The sequence below is a fragment of the Hesperophylax consimilis genome, chromosome 2 (assembly GCF_061612785.1).
Source record: "Hesperophylax consimilis isolate HC1 chromosome 2, BYU_Hcon_1.0, whole genome shotgun sequence".
Taxonomy (NCBI): Eukaryota; Metazoa; Arthropoda; class Insecta; order Trichoptera; family Limnephilidae; genus Hesperophylax; species Hesperophylax consimilis.
In genome coordinates, this window is record NC_142837.1 from 39,510,759 (window position 1) to 39,527,133 (window position 16,375).

General features: G+C 32.7%; 1 protein-coding gene across 2 annotated transcripts in view; it reads right to left on the reverse strand.

The window, feature by feature from the left end:
- Positions 1-325: 325 nt before the first annotated feature.
- Positions 326-16,375, reverse strand: part of svp (COUP transcription factor 2) — a 194,941-nt gene continuing 178,891 nt past the window's right edge. For both annotated transcript variants that reach the window (XM_089642847.1, XM_089642846.1), the window contains one exon: positions 326-620. In XM_089642847.1, the coding sequence (XP_089498973.1) occupies positions 346-620 (275 nt within the window). In that variant the 3' untranslated portion in view covers positions 326-345. The remainder of the gene's footprint in view (positions 621-16,375) is intronic.

Genomic DNA, 16,375 nt, shown 5'->3' on the forward strand with positions numbered 1-16,375 from the left:
CCCAGCTGTAGAAGTCTTTAAACTTCTGACGTAGTCGAAACAGTTCGTCGTACTGTCCACCGTCACGTCACTTATGATACCATTGTTCTCAGAGAACATGTCTGAAACGTTGCTTGTCTGTTTGTCGTTTCTTGCTTTCTCGAGGTTTGCCGCTGCAAATTGGCTCTGCTGGGCATGGTATGAGAAAGAAAACTGGTGCTCTTGCTGTTGGTGGAACTGCGTCGGTGCTAGATGGTTCTGGAAGTTGACCAAAAATCTTTCTTGGGGGTTGAGGTAGGTCGGGAAGCCAGCGTGGAAGGCGGCGGTTGAAGATCAGGCGGAAGCTAATTGCCTCCAGACTGTGTGTCACATCGAGTTCATGTAAGGCCATGAGAAGGAGCTACCTGATAACAGCATGTCTCTAATCAACGTCTCGATGGGAGTCTTACCCACCAATCTCACAAAGAACAGTTGCTCTATGACCTGCGAGCTGACCGTCCGAAGTGAGGGTAATCTGAGGAGCAGTTTCCCGAATCTGGTGGGCTGGTTGGGGTATTGGGTTCTACAGTATTCCTCCAGGGCGCATTGTGACTTTTCCTGGAGACTCTCTATGTGCGCGACGTCTGACAAGCCACATGCATCTATGGACAAAAGAAAGAGAAATCATTAGTTATTTGTAACACTACAGACATCAAGCACTACTTCCTTGCAATAAAACGAGCAATACGAGTTTGCATGAACAATCCAAAGCTTCCAAAAACTAATAATTGTAAAGTTTCACTTTTTCATAAAAGCAAAACCCTTATTTTACGAAACCCTCAAAACAAATTTGTGGCTACTCTAAGTGGGGTAACTTTGTCATCATTTATTCACCTTTAACTTGGCAGGAGGAATTAATTTGTCCGACCAAAAACAAGACCAAACATCTCTCGAGTCTGAACTCCGAGATTGTTTTCATTTTGACTTTCTTGTTCTGCATAAGTTGATTAAAACTTTATAAAACAGAGAGGGTTTAATTGCCTTCGGAGCAGATTCTCAAATTCTAAGACTTTTTTGCACTTAGAAGTGAATTTCTCTTTATGAGTACCTTAAGCATTTCTTTGTCAATCTTCCATAGAACATTAATATAATATCTTATTGTCACATCATATAATGTTTCTTCTGAATGCCTTGTTATAGCGGTTTATACTAATATTCTTTTGGCTCAATTTACGATTCTCCTGGTAAATGATGTAAACAAAATAAAATAAAAAAAACATTTCCGCTCGTTAATCGAAAGTGTTGCCATTCAGATAAGGAAACTCCTAATAAATACTAGGGGAAAAAGACGTTACGAAAATTTTCTTTTATCGCGTCATTACCTTGCCTATATTAAAGAAGAAATATGTTATATTCACTACAAATGATCAGCAAAAATCTTCACCATGTTGGGTAATGACCATTATGATGAAGTGTGAGTAAAATGTATTTCTGTGTCCAATGCTTTACTTAGAAGTTAGTAGAATATACAATACAACAAAATAAAACAACTGAAAACAATCTAACAAATTAAAATAAGCATTAATTACTTTCCTGAATTATCCATACAAATTGAAAATATCTATGGAGAAAAAATAAATGCCGCCGACGGGAATTGAACCCGCACCTTCTGATGTCCATTCAGGTGTTTTGGACCACTGAGCTACTCGTACGTCGGCTTATTCCCAACCCGCCAAATAATTCAATATGTACTAGTACTTCAATCGACAATTACTGCTTATTATATTTTTTCACCTGTAAACCGCCAAATTTGTTTTTGTAGGAAAAGCTTTGTTAGTGCTGAATTTCCAACTAGATGGCATCGAGATATATTATATCTACATTTGTTGGTGAAATATTTTGACTTGTCAAATATTATTATTTTTTAATGATAAACTAATGTTTATAAGACGAGTTTTTATGCATAGCACAAAGGATAACAAATTATTATGAGCAATGAGTTTAATAAACATTAGGTTATCATAAAAAAATGCTTATAATAATTTTTTATCAACATCGACCCAGTGGCATCGTGTGACGGAATTTTTTTGTTTGTTTGTATTTAATTGAAAAAATGTCATCGGACAGCAAAAAGACAAAGGTACATTTTTTATTCCAAATAAGCTCAGGAATCACTGGTTCATTTGGTTAAATATTTCGGGTACGTGTTGATATACCATGTATAATTTATGTATATATTTTTTTTATATTTAATTTGTTTGAAAATTTGTCTTTGAGGCAGCCCGCCCAGGAGAAACATTAGTTGCGGCGACAGTAGGAAACTATTCCAAAATCCATACACTTAACAATACAAGTCTCCCTAGTGTCGCGTCACTCGAGTGCGCACCTCCATATACCGTAATGAATTTTGATGCACGCAACTGTTGCCGCATCTAAAGTCTCTCTTGTTCGGCCAATGATCAAGATAATTACAAATCTTTTCTGATGATCTGAGAGTTATTGACTAAATCATCAGTTGAATGCTGTGCTATTTGTCTTATTTGATAAGTTTAAGGACCCCACATTAGAAATGATTTTTCAATTCTCAGAGATGCCGCTCAACTCTGATAAGATAATGTTTGCATTTATGTTTAATCACACGATGTGGTTGTTACAAAAGGGTTGCTCCATTCTTTCCGTTCACAACCAAAATCCAAGATGCATACTTTTTACAGTGTACCTGTATCCTGTACCTACACAAAACCTCGCAAAATTAACAATGGTACTCAACGAGTATAAAAACATTGAATAAGTGTTCAATGAGCATCATTGCAGGCCATTATCCATTTCAACACCATATCGAAACGAATTGCCGTTGACTTCTATAAGAATGAGGATATAACTATGATCAAACGCTGGCCGTTTACGAGTTCCAGGAATTGATAGACACACGATATTGTATTATTACTTTCGGGCTCGTCTCTTCGTGTCCACGAGAGCATGGATGAATGCATGATACAGCAATTATAACTCTTGAGCATTGTCAGATTTGGAACGTGGACCATGCGCAACAAGACTGGTGTTTTGTGTGAAGTACAAGAGATTTAAGAAATGCTTGGGTTTGATGGACACGCGCGAAGAATATGTTTAATCATGGAATACAATAAAATATGACCTGATGCAGATTGACTATTGGTTTAACGGTAAGTACATTACAGGCAAACCGTTAAATTATTTCTCACTTTCTCATAAATAGAGACACCCATTCATAGCTTTAATTTTTAAGAAATGTAAAATTATTTATTGAAAAAATAGATTTTAAAGCTTTAATTTTGCGTTTTAATAGTGTTTATAGCTAAAAAGGATAACGTCAAGGAATGAGAGTCGGCATAAGAGGGGAAAAACAATGAAATTGGAAAAATCACTTGAAACATGTGTATTGTACAGGGTTTTCCAATAAGAGGTGTTATTTTGAATAGCCCGTTATTTCGGTAGATGTTACTTTTGAAGCTGTCATTTTTTAATATTTGACAAGTAAAAACTACGCCATTAATAAAAATGGAACAATACACGCTTCAACAACGCATTGAAATTATTAAAAATCACCATTTTTAATTATTAGAATTCCATCAAAAAATCATTTTGAGTGATGAGGCCCATTTCCACCTCGGTGGCTTCGTCAACAAACGTCAATTGTTGAAAAGCCTTTCTATCCTCAACGTGTGACTGTTTGGTGCGGTTTATGGTCCGGCGGAGTCATTTGACCTTACTTTTTCTAAAATGAGGCTGGAGCAACAGTTACGGTGAATGGTTGTTCGTTCTGCGATCTGTCAATACAAGATTACAGCGACTAAAATATCTTTTTTTACTATCGTTAAAAACACCATTTATCGCTTTAATTCGCAAAAATATCGTTAATGCCATGAATGGGTGTCTCTACTCATAAACAACCTAAATAACAGAAAAATAGATTAAATTGTGCTCTGAGCGGCAGGACCAACGTAAGGGGAATCGCCTCTGTGGTCAAGGATAAGGCTCTCGACTAGCAAGCTGGAGGTCCCGGATTCAAATCCCGGCGTGCGCAAGTAAATCTTATTTGAATAAGTTATTTTATTTCACAATTTACTATTTTAAAATTATATATTTGCGGCACGTTTCAGAGTATAAGATACTCTTACTATCGCTCCGTTGTAAGATCACCATTTGGAATTGAAACATTGCTTGAAATTTTCTTGGCAGGTAATTCCTCACCTTTTTCCATCTTCTTCCCTTCCCCACTACCTCCAGCCTAACAACATATCCCAATTGGGCATGCTATAGTCTCACTGCCTCCAAACGGTGGGGAGCAGTTGCGGTTTTTGAAAAATGGTCTGTAGAACAAACTTATATTCTGCTAGCAATACGTCTTAACTTTTAGTTGATTCTAGCGCAGACCCGTGAAATATCGGGGGATATTATATTTACACTATCTACTGTATCTGTTATCTGAATGTGCTCAAACAATTAAAATTTTGAAAAGACACATAAATTCAAAGCATATCCGAGATCTGAAGTTATTTAATCGGAGTTAAAGACACACAATCGGAATGACTATTTTTAATTTAATCAGATTTAAATAAACTTTAAATACCTTATCAAAGTTGTTTTGTGCAATTAAACTTTAAATATAGGTTTAACTGAGCAACTCTCTTATTCAGGTTGTTTCTCAGCGTTCTAACATCTAAACGTAACTGTACGCTACTAGTGAAGTCAATGGGTACTAAATTAAGGCGAGATCTGCCTGTATCTGGAGGTAGCCTAATTATTCATCCTGCAATATATCGTGAGGATGTCACTGAACCACCGCTACACAGTTTGTTGCATTGTCGTTTTCCACACCGCCGCTGAGTGATTCTTCACGACTCTAGGATCTAGCGGAAGATGGGCACTGTGCACTGTAGTGGATATATATGTGTACCTGCCCACTCTCCTCTCAGAATCGTGAACATAATTAAATTCTAAGTAGGTGAGCCCTTGCACAATCTAACACCGCAATTGATTGGCTGATTCAGTGGCTTGAAGAGAATTCTCAGGACCCTGGGCAAACTTTGCACCGTACTAACTTCTAAAAAAAAAAGGGCATTCATTGTCTCTGCAGCCTATAAATACAGCGATCAATTCAAGTTTTTTTTAAATGATCGCATTGAAAATGTGGTAGATCGTGGTTTTATAAAACCATCTAGCTACAAAATGAAAGCTTTACAGGAGACAACAAACACGAATTTTTACAAGTTTGTTGAACTAATTAAAATCTGGAAGTTTATAAATGAACTGAAAATGGTTCTTTGTTTTTCGACATTTTGATATGAAATATTGCAATTCTATTTATAATTATGAGAAATTTGAGGATTGTGATAGATTATGGCTTGATAACACCATCAAGCCACAAAATGTTAACTTTACAGAAGACAACATAAAATGAATATTTACAAAATTGTAAAACGAATTAAAAATCTTGTAGTTTATAAACGAACTAAAAATGGTTATTGATTTTTTAACATTTCGACGTGAAGTATTGAAATTCTATTTTAAATTATGAGAAATTTAAGGATGGAGTAATGATGGTTTTCTCAAAATAACCTAAAAAATTTTTTTTTGCATAAATTTAGTTTTTTTAATGTTGCGATTTCAAGACGTTCCCAAAAATGTTGCTAGAAGGCTTTTATCAAAAATACAATCGATAAGATAACTTTTCATTTGTGGACATCAACTACAATCTATTGTCTACATAATATTAGCTGAGACAGCCCTGAACTCGTGTACTTGATTTCTTTCAATCCAACATCGTGACAATATCCAACGTATTATTGCGACAACTCCAACACGGAATTACAATTGTATACCCCGTTCGCCGTTTACAGAATTTTGGTAATCATTGCAAGGTTATCATTGACATATTATTTAACGCATCAATCACTAATTATAAACAAAAAAACTGCCTCAATCTACTTTGACTTATTTATTGTACTATTCATAATCTACTATTTTTACATCGTGCATTGTATTTTGTTTTTTCCCTCATTTAGATGTTTATTGTGTTAAAAAATTCGAACCAAGTTATGTTCAAGATGGAACTACGGTAAAATGATTAATAAATAGGTTAGTATTTCGATTTTTCGATAACTCGAGATCGTGAGTTCATTCAGATTCCCTCGAACTGTGGAGGTCATCCACGGAGCGATTTGAGCCAAGCGATCAATTAATCGAATAATTGATCGAGTGGGTGACGCGAGATTTTCAAATGTGCCCCCATGGGATTCCTCCGCGGCCAAAGCATGGAATTGTCTTTTTAATAAAGGGGTCACGAGCCTTCGGGTCAATTCATTAGAGTGATTAACGGGAATGGATACACAAAATCCTCCGGTCTAATGGATGTATGGAACAGCGTGAATGAACTTTTGAACTTGCTCGGGATATGAACGCGTGCGAGGCATTATCATCTTTGCTCATAATAATCAGATAAGTGTTACTATTTTTTCATGATTCTACTGTGTGGCAGAAAACACAAAATGCAGTTATGTTGTCCTGATATTAAAAGCATCTGTAAGTAAGCCCTTATTCTATTAGGAAGAATGTTTTTGACAGTATAATTTATCGAGTTTTTTTGTACTCATTTTGCACACCTATTTCACCTCGTTCAATAGCGAAAGATAACCTCAGATCGAGTTTGAGGCTGATAAAGACCATGTTTACTTGATTACGAATAGAAAAGGCTTATGTTGCGTATAGTCACTAGATCTGAAAAACTAGGTAAATTCCAAACATTTAATTTTTCTTTTTTTCTACCAATCTAATACAGGAAACCAATCAGGAAACGATTATTGACAAGTGGCAAAACAGAACTTGTTTAAAAATAACCGTTTTTATAAACCCAGTAACAATATTATTGAATATATAAAAAAAAACAGTTTTTATAAATTTTAGTAGTTTTTTATATATACTCCACAGAAATTAATTATCCTCAGGGCCTATGTCATCTTTGAGGATGCTATGTGGATGGCTTTTGTGAGGAGAGAAAGGAGTGAACGTGGGACTTGAAGAGACCTATTCTCCTTACACTCCTTACTTCGCTCATTCGCTCTACATGACCAAACCATCTAAGCGTCCCTTTCTTGATCTTACTCATTACGCTTACATCAGCCTTGCACTCTTTGCAGATCTCCACATTCCTCACACGATCATACATGGTTTTACCACACATACGCCTCAGGGATCTCATTTCAAATATTTCAAAATACGTATCTACGCCAAAAGTAGAATCAAATGACTTAAGTATAAGGTCATATAAAGTCGTCTAAATCCGAGTCATCCATTGACGTATTATGTTTAGATGAGACATAAAGCAAAAAATAGGTTCCGATTTTTGACATCCAACTGACCTCCAAATCTCCCAACGCTCTAACTAAAACTACATATTCTACAAGTCTACGTGCACCGGTTATCGCGTTCTAATAGTGTTACAAGTTTCGACGAGATTTTAGTACGCAGTAGCGCCTTTAATTATAGCTCTGTGGAGTCATCAAAACAACTCTCCTTGCATTTTTTTAAACTAAGACTTGACTCAACCTGGCCTAACCACAGTTTGAAAATGGCCTTGAATGCCGGACAATAATAAAAAACTAAAATATTTGCAGAACTTAATAATAACATTATTAAATTTGATTTACATTACATTAAAAAAAATTAAACGGAGTTCTTTTTTTTTTTTATAGTGAATACCTCACAAGAGTCCCAACTGCTCCCGTCTGGAGCCAGTGAGACTATGGCATCCCTAATTGGGGGATGTTGTGAGGCTGAAGGTAAGTGGGGAAGGGAAAGAGGAAGAGTTCTAGTAATTAAATACATCAATTAATAAATTAACACCTGTTATAAATTGCAACAAAACTATATAGTTCATTGCTATAAAATACAAATAATTGAATTGGGATGCAGCCGTGAGAACAGTACAATCACTTTAGTACAACAACATTTAAAATTGTATAAATGTCAGCCAATATTGCAGCTTCAATTATAGTAAACGTTTACACCTCCGGAATTCATGTAGGCATTTTATTTGTCCTTTTTGCTCTACAATTCGAAATAACAAATGATTTAAACTGATATTCAATAGTAAAATATATAATAAAATAAAAATAAATTCTCTTTGACTTTACAAAATAACTGTTCACTGGTTAATCGTGTATGATTGCAAGAGCACCCCTTCTGTTATTTATGGCTACATTTTATAAGAATGCATCAATTAAATGACATTTGATTCCATCGAGTATAAACCAATTAAATACGTCAATTGGTGTATACATCAAGCCAGAAAGCGACTGGGAGCTTAATAAATGGCTCCCATGCTATCGGAAAGCAAAATGAACAATACATTGTTATAACATAAATTAAATTACTAATTTTTCAAAAAAATGACTACATAATCTACGCCATTTTTTCTTTTTGATTTATTCAACATTCACCTATAACACATTTTTTTAAGCTGAACCGTTAAAATTAAAATTTTAACTGGGACGACTTTTCTTTAATTTTTTAAAAAAGTTATACCCATCAATGTAACATATCATTGAGGAGAAGATACCACTTATAAATCTAAACAAAACATGAAACAGAACAAGACAAAGAAAAATAAAGAAATATAATGGTTTCAACTCAGAATCTTATTTAATAATACCTATTTATAATATACCCACATCAATAAAAATCGGATAAGTTTGTCCGAGACACTATCCAGGTTACAAACCAATTCTTTAGAACTTTGTAATCATTCAAAAATATAGCTGCCAAATATGTGGGTAAAATTAATAGAAATATAATATTGGTAATTCTGAATCTGAAATATGAGATCGAAAAAATGACGTATAATAATTAGGTTCTAATGTTCGAGTGGTTAAAGACGTTGTCCCGGTGAGACCCGTTCGCTTGAGTAAATTTAATATAAATATAAAATGCTAAATATTTTAACATTTAATAATTAATATTTTATAATTGAGATTGTTTGTCACAGTTTTCCTTGATTAGCTTTTTGACTCTCTTATAAAATTATTCACAAAACAAATAAAAACCACCTTTGTGCTTTAGACTCCGCTGTCGTAGCGATTTGTATGGATACTACCTATGTTCGCCTTGACACTAAGGACGGCTTGTTTCATAGAATTTGAACAATTCATCAAATTTAAATATTATTTTCAAGTTCTGTGAAGATTCTATTCAAGTTATGTTATTATTTTAGTTTTTTGAAGCCCCTGGCCAATATTTATATAGTAAAAAAACTTTAATAGAACCTTCACATAGAACTTGAAAATTATCTTTGAAATTTGATGAATTGTTCAAATTCTCCGTTTGATAATGAATAATAATGACGTAACGGGTTTATGATTTTAAATGCAACGAATCCATGCCAGTTCTGTCCTATTGCAATGATTCGACGATACATCTCGTAATAAATGATTCAAGCCGAATGAATCAGAAAAAGCACATATCTCCAATTTAAACAAACGGCTCTCCCACTTTGCAGCCACACAATAAGCAGAAAGGGGTCAATTTTATTGACACCATCTATCAATTTAAAAAATGTTATATATCATTGATTCCTTTTAATAACGCAACTTGAGAAATGTGTTATTATTGTAGTTGCTTTGAATACCTAGAATTGTGGACGTGACTGAATCATAATAAATTTCATGAAATTATCTACGATTCATTTTAATTTAATGTTTATGTTCAAATCCCTATGCGGGTAGGTACAAAATTTTTCGTTAATTTTGATATTCGCGTAGGTTCTATTTTAGTTAATTTTTTTAATATCTTTATTTTTGTTATGTTAGCAGCACGAGTCACAAACGTCCCATTTACCGATAGCCCGTACACGGAAAAAATGCATACGATAAAAACTGTTAAAAACGTAATTGCAATCCATTTCCTGATAAAATATGATTCTATTTTGAATGTATCGGAAAACGTGTTTACGAAGTAGTGCTTTTCCTAATTAATATAAGGATGAAATGCCACAATATAACAATTTTTATCAACACGTGTTGTAATAACATTTACGTGGTTTACTGACAGATTGTTAGGAAACCTGTCAATTGATTCGTTAAAGGCCTGCAGTCTCGTTTTTAACAGGAATGCGAATAATTTGAACAGATTATTAATAAATTAACAATATTTTATATCAGTGAGTCGAGATTATTATTGTGATGCTGCAATAAGATGGCAAGGGAATCGGAAGTAAAAATGGTTTATTGGTAATAAACCAGAGCCTAACCAATTTTAAGAAGCTTTTGGATTGTGATACTGAGAGTATTTACATTCTTTGTTCTAGAAATTCGCTAAATAGAATGAAAGATCACGGCTTGCCGATATTGTAGGTACTCTAATTTTATCATAATTATTACTTTGATATCATATAGGTAGAAAATATATCTACTATTATCTCTATGGTTTATAGCGAAATAAAAACTTACCTTTACATGGGGTCGCAAAACATTTGATACAAGAGTGAAACCGGCGAATCTACATTAAATTTTGAGTCAATTTTTAAGTACAACTTTTTTTTATTTGAGTTTTTGTTTTAGACTAATTCGAAATTGTAATTTTTCGGGTCAAATTAAAAAAAAAACGGTCGCTACGTGGGTACAATTAGTTCTTTATTGTATTTTAAAGTTCGTCGGAGCGTTTAACCGTCGTTTTGAAAATTGTGTGGTAACCATAGACATATGAATATTAGTAGACCTGCCCTAAGTGATTAAAAGCGTATTATCCCCACTCCCCATACCGGTTCCATTGGAACCGGCTGTGCTGGCGTATGGCCCCAAGTGAAATTTGAAAACGTGACGTCATCATTCTTGTGCGAACTATGGTCGAGGCATCATCGGTTCATTTTACGAAATAACACGGCAAAATGTTGACTTGTACTATGAAAACTTGTAAAAATAGATGTGAAAAAGAGAATAAACCCAATTGTCGTATTACATTCCATATATAAGCATTATTTTACTTTATTTTAAGCATATTCACATCGTATAATATAGATCAGTTTTAGAAACATATTATACTATCACATCGAGAAACGTCTGGACGCGAAACACAAAGCTGGTTGGTTGCTGGGAAGTAAATTATGAACATTTATAAAAGTGTCTTAACTAAATACTTAAACGAAATATTCGACTCTGAAAATACAACCGAATTTTTTTGCCGAATTTGGACTTCGCAAATTTGTTCATAACGTGGCGAGTAATTTGCGCTCCCATGTAAAAATGTCTATTCATTCAATAGCAGATTTTACTTTTAAGAAGTAAATGGTGATATTATAATGCGAGATGCCTATTTACTGTCAGATTGATTTATTGACGAATCACAGTCAGCCTTACGCCCTTCGTTCTTCAACAGTTGATTTTACCCCTCGTCATTATCTTCTCGTCTATTAATTCCTATGTCTGTGGTGGTAACCCTGAAATTTATGACAAAAAAAAAACAAATTGCTCAAATAAAATATTTTTTAGATTCTCTTTGGGATGACCACTCCCTAGTTTTCCGCTTGTACTTTTATTTTCCGGACACCATATGTATTTTAAAAAATAACGTATTTATAGAAATCATAAAGGGAAGATTTACCTCTTTGTGTTTTCATTGAAAATTCCTTGGTAAGCTTTTCAGGTACACGGATAGAAATCGATTTTTGCCCCTTCGATAAATTAACAAGCCATTATTAATTATACATCAATATAATAATGTTTATTTTGATTGATATGCCTTATTAATATAATCATGACTATATAATGAAAAATACTATTTAAATAAAATATATTCAGATTTTCATGAACACGACATCATGAAAATATATTCGTAATTTACTAAAAGTTTATCACAAAATTCTGAAAGTTTGCGTTCTAACTTTTGTTATTTGGCAATATCATGTTAATTCATCAGTCCTGCGAACATGTTCTTAACCGGAATTAGTAACACATAATTTGTAGAAAATTCTTAATACACTAGCTATACATTTTTCTACACGTAGTAAAAAAAAAAAAAATTTTGAGCATAATATTGTAAATTTCCAGTAAAAAATCTAATAGCCATTTTTCTTTACAAACGAAAGAGATCAGATTTTCAAAGCCCCTGACAAAACGGTTTAGTTCTCAAGGCTCCCACAGCAAAAAAACTTAACACATTTAGCTTTTGCACTTTTTTAAAAGCTTTCCCAATCTTCCCTTATTATTTTTAGATTGCCAACCTAACCCCAAAATATTTAAATGTCACCGCGGCGCGTGGTCCCCTTCCTTGGAGAAATTCTCAACAGAATAGGGTTATTACGTTTCTCTTTGAGAATTTGTCACCCTTGCTTCGTTTTATTAAAAGAAAATACATTTTTAATGACCCCGGCGAATGTGATTTTACGAAAATTGCGAAACAATTATTTTTTTGTTATCAAAATAATTTATTTTTAAATTTCTTGAAATAATGCAAAACAAAATATTTATTGTATCTTTACCACTATGAAATATAGTATAATTCACCTATTTGGTTACCGCATTATAAGGTTCGCTCAGATAATATCGGAAAAACACAGCATACATTTATAAGACAAGTTTATATATGAATACATATATAGACTTAATTTTCTTATTGAAAACATACATTTTAATTGTCAAATCAAAATTCCCTTATTGATAGAACAATCTCAATGCAGTTAATTTCATTTCATGTTTCAAATAATGTCTCACGAACTAAGAGTATCGTTTTCTACAGCAATAATGTCAATACCAATTCGTTTATAAACTCCCTTATACCGTTCATACACAGCTTAGCTAATTAATATGCAAAAATAGCAGACATCATTAATAGTACCGAAATAACTTACAAAAAAGCATTTCACATTTTTTTTTAAATAGTTATCAGCTAACATTTTGTTTCCTATACCAGATTGTAAGTATTATTTGTAAAATTTTGATGTCAAATTGGTATGTCTACACTGTGTTTGTATTGTACATCATTTTTTTGTAAAATATGTATTTTTCTGTATTTAAGGGTTCTTATACCGTACATAAATAACGCAAATGTGTTATAAACTATTACATTTTTTTAGTTCTTAAGTGAAGTAAAGTAAAGTAAAGTAAAGTAAAGTAAAGTAAAGTAAAGTAAAGTAAAGTAAAGTAAAGTAAAGTAAAGTAAAGTAAAGTAAAGTAAAGTAAAGTAAAGTAAAGTAAAGTAAAGTAAAGTAAAGTAAATTAAAGTAAAGTAGAGTAAAGTAAAGTAAAGTAAAGTTAAGTAAATTTAAGTAAATTAAATTAAAGTAAAGCAAAGTAAAGTAAAGTAAAGCAAAGTTAAGTAAAATGAAGTAAAGGAAAGTAAAGTGTTTTACTTCTAATTTAGAAATTTAGTGGATGATCTCTAAAGAAAAAATACAACAGTATTATAATTATCGGTAGACTGATAACTGAGTGTATGCACACTAATTACTGTTTATTGTCGCACTAATTGTACAAGTTACTCGAAGGAAGGTTACTGGTGAAAAGACTAAGATAAGAAAGCTTACAGTCCATGATAACTTAACACTATGATTATTCAACACACCTTTAAAAAGTGATATAAAGTCATTAAAAGCGATGAAAAACTAACCTATTTAACTTAATTTTTGTTTCATAAATGTACGTGACTTTATGTCGCTTTTTAGAGTTGTGTTGAATTATCATTGTGTTGAGTAATCCGGATACCTTTTTTATACGTATTTGGCTAGATAGAACCTACCTCTAAAATTAAAAAATAAACATTTTTAGTTGCACCCCTAGGGTGGCAATACTGGCAACAATTACCAAGACCTGTGGGTACCTACGTATTTTTTATTTATTTCAAAAGTAAACCGGATTGCACCCTTCTATTAAGTAAATATAGGAACCATTTTATAATACAATAAGCTGCTTGGCTTATTGCGGTTGAACTTTGACCTTGTTATTTAATAAAAAAATAGGGCGTGACCTTTTCTGAATAATCACATTATTCATGGAAATTTTGAGTACCTGTCTTATTTTTAAAGGAAAATAATAAAACCAGTTTATTAAATGCATAATTTAAAAATTATGAATAATTATGTATTTTCACAAACTGTGAATACTGACTGTTAAAAATATGTGGAAGATTTAAATTTTGATTAAGTTTATCTTAGTAAATATATGTATTTTCAATCATAATTATTGATTTCAAAGATGATCTAAAACCCGACATTCCGAATCGGTTCCAACTGGCTACAACATGATTATAACAAAGAAACCGCCAATGTCTAGTAATACGGCTGTCGCCAACGTCGCCCGGCGTAATGTTAACGCCACCAAATTCACGAATAATAACGAACATATCCTTTTGGACGCAAATCTAAAATGGTATATCAATCGCTATGGAAAATATATTCGTGAACATAAAAATAAATTCACTATCGTAATTTTTTTCTTTTTTTTTCTAGAATAAAAAAAAAGAAAATAGCCTATCATGATTTCTGTATACCTAATCAAAATACACGTATAATGGGATCTAATTAATTATGTAAGTATCAATTTTACTATCACTATTTAATATTTGAAAGCGAGAACAAGTGATTTAATTTCAGAAAAGTTCGGTTTTTAACCACATACAATATATCTATTTATACAATTTATTCTACTGTTAAGCTATTTAGCTTAAAATAAATAATACACCTTAATAAATAATCTATTTCAATGTAAGTACCTACAATGTAGGTATGTACCTACTCAAGCAAACGTTAATTAAGTGTTAATCTCAAGTGACCTACGAGGTAAGTATTGTACTGTATATTTTCTCCATAAATAGTTAAGTAATAACATAGATCACTGTAGAAATGTATTATAAGTTTGTACAGCGCCCTTGAGGTGATTTTGCACAAACACGGCGCTATACAAGTCATCCAATTATTATTATTATTAAACCCCCATAACGGGGCTTGTACCAGACTCACATTTTAATTAATTTCGACAAATTCGTAAGTATTATAATTTTTTCAGATCGATACCCATAGATGTAAGTTATTTATAGTAAAGATTAATAAAACAGTACCTCACCATTAAAATATTTTATGTAAAACGATTTAAAAAAAATTATAAAACGTTCATGTATAAAATTAGCGGTAAGCACAGATTTTATTTTTCTTTTCGATGAATTTGTAACTTCCCGAGGAATTCATTTGTAAACATCTGAGATTTTAATGATACGTTTATCAGAATTAATTAAAATAAATCTCGTTGAAATATCAAATTTCTAGGCCTGTTAGGCCAAATTCGACGTAGGTCCGTCCAATTCAGCAGGTCGCGCGCCGAATACTTTTGTAGACGTCTTCTTCACTTACGACGTTAAGATTCCGACTTTATTATGGGGTATTGTGTCGACAAGGTTATAAAAGAAATCGTTCCAAGAATATCCCGACTCATATTAAAATATTAAGTAGATAGTTACCTCTACCATGAATATTCACATCATACGTAGGTAGGTACTTTATTTCACTGTGCTTATACTTAAAGAAACGATTTGATTAATTCCTAAGACCAATATAGACTTTATCCGTTACCACTCCAAAAATTCAACCATTAAGTTTACTTAGGATCCGATAAAATTATACAATCACAAAATACCCGAAAGCACACACGGACACAATAACGAAAATATTATAATACGACCAAAGATATTATTGTAAACTATCATTCTTTGTAAAGAACAGATGTTTGCCGAGACACGCGCCCATCTCGCAAAAACAGCTTCCAAAATAAGATCACAATGGACCACGTCGATCATGCAATGTTCCCAAATCTGTTGATTTCTTGGGGGCGTAGATTTTTTTTTGGTTTCTTTCGCAAATATGTATATATTTTTTGACACAATGCAACGGTAATAGCCTTATGCGTTACAATAGAGGCATACAAATGATTCGTAATCTAAGTACGGAATCTTTAAGATGTGCGCACTTTGCGACAAGGTGAAAAAGGTGGATTATGGACTTAGACTTAGTGGTCTTGGATTATAAATACTCAGTAAACATGAGCAAAGTAACAAAAAGTTTAATGCGAAATGTTTTGAATAATATTATGATATTTCGCTTTTTTCCCAGCAGATTATTAATATAATAGATAAATATAGCATGTAAAATACATGTTCGTCTTTCGTTTGATTTAGTGATGACATTTCGATGCGTATTTTTTAAAATCACATTATTTAAGGAAAAAAAAAAACTTATAGTATTTTCGTGATTTATTTATGGGGTATTATGCTGTGTTGCGCCACCTTCTTCTTTAGCCGGCGTTTTGGACGGCATTACACTGTTAACCATCAGGGCAGATGTGTAATTGATTACACATTACACATTAATGTGTATTCAATTACATTACCTGATGATGGACAC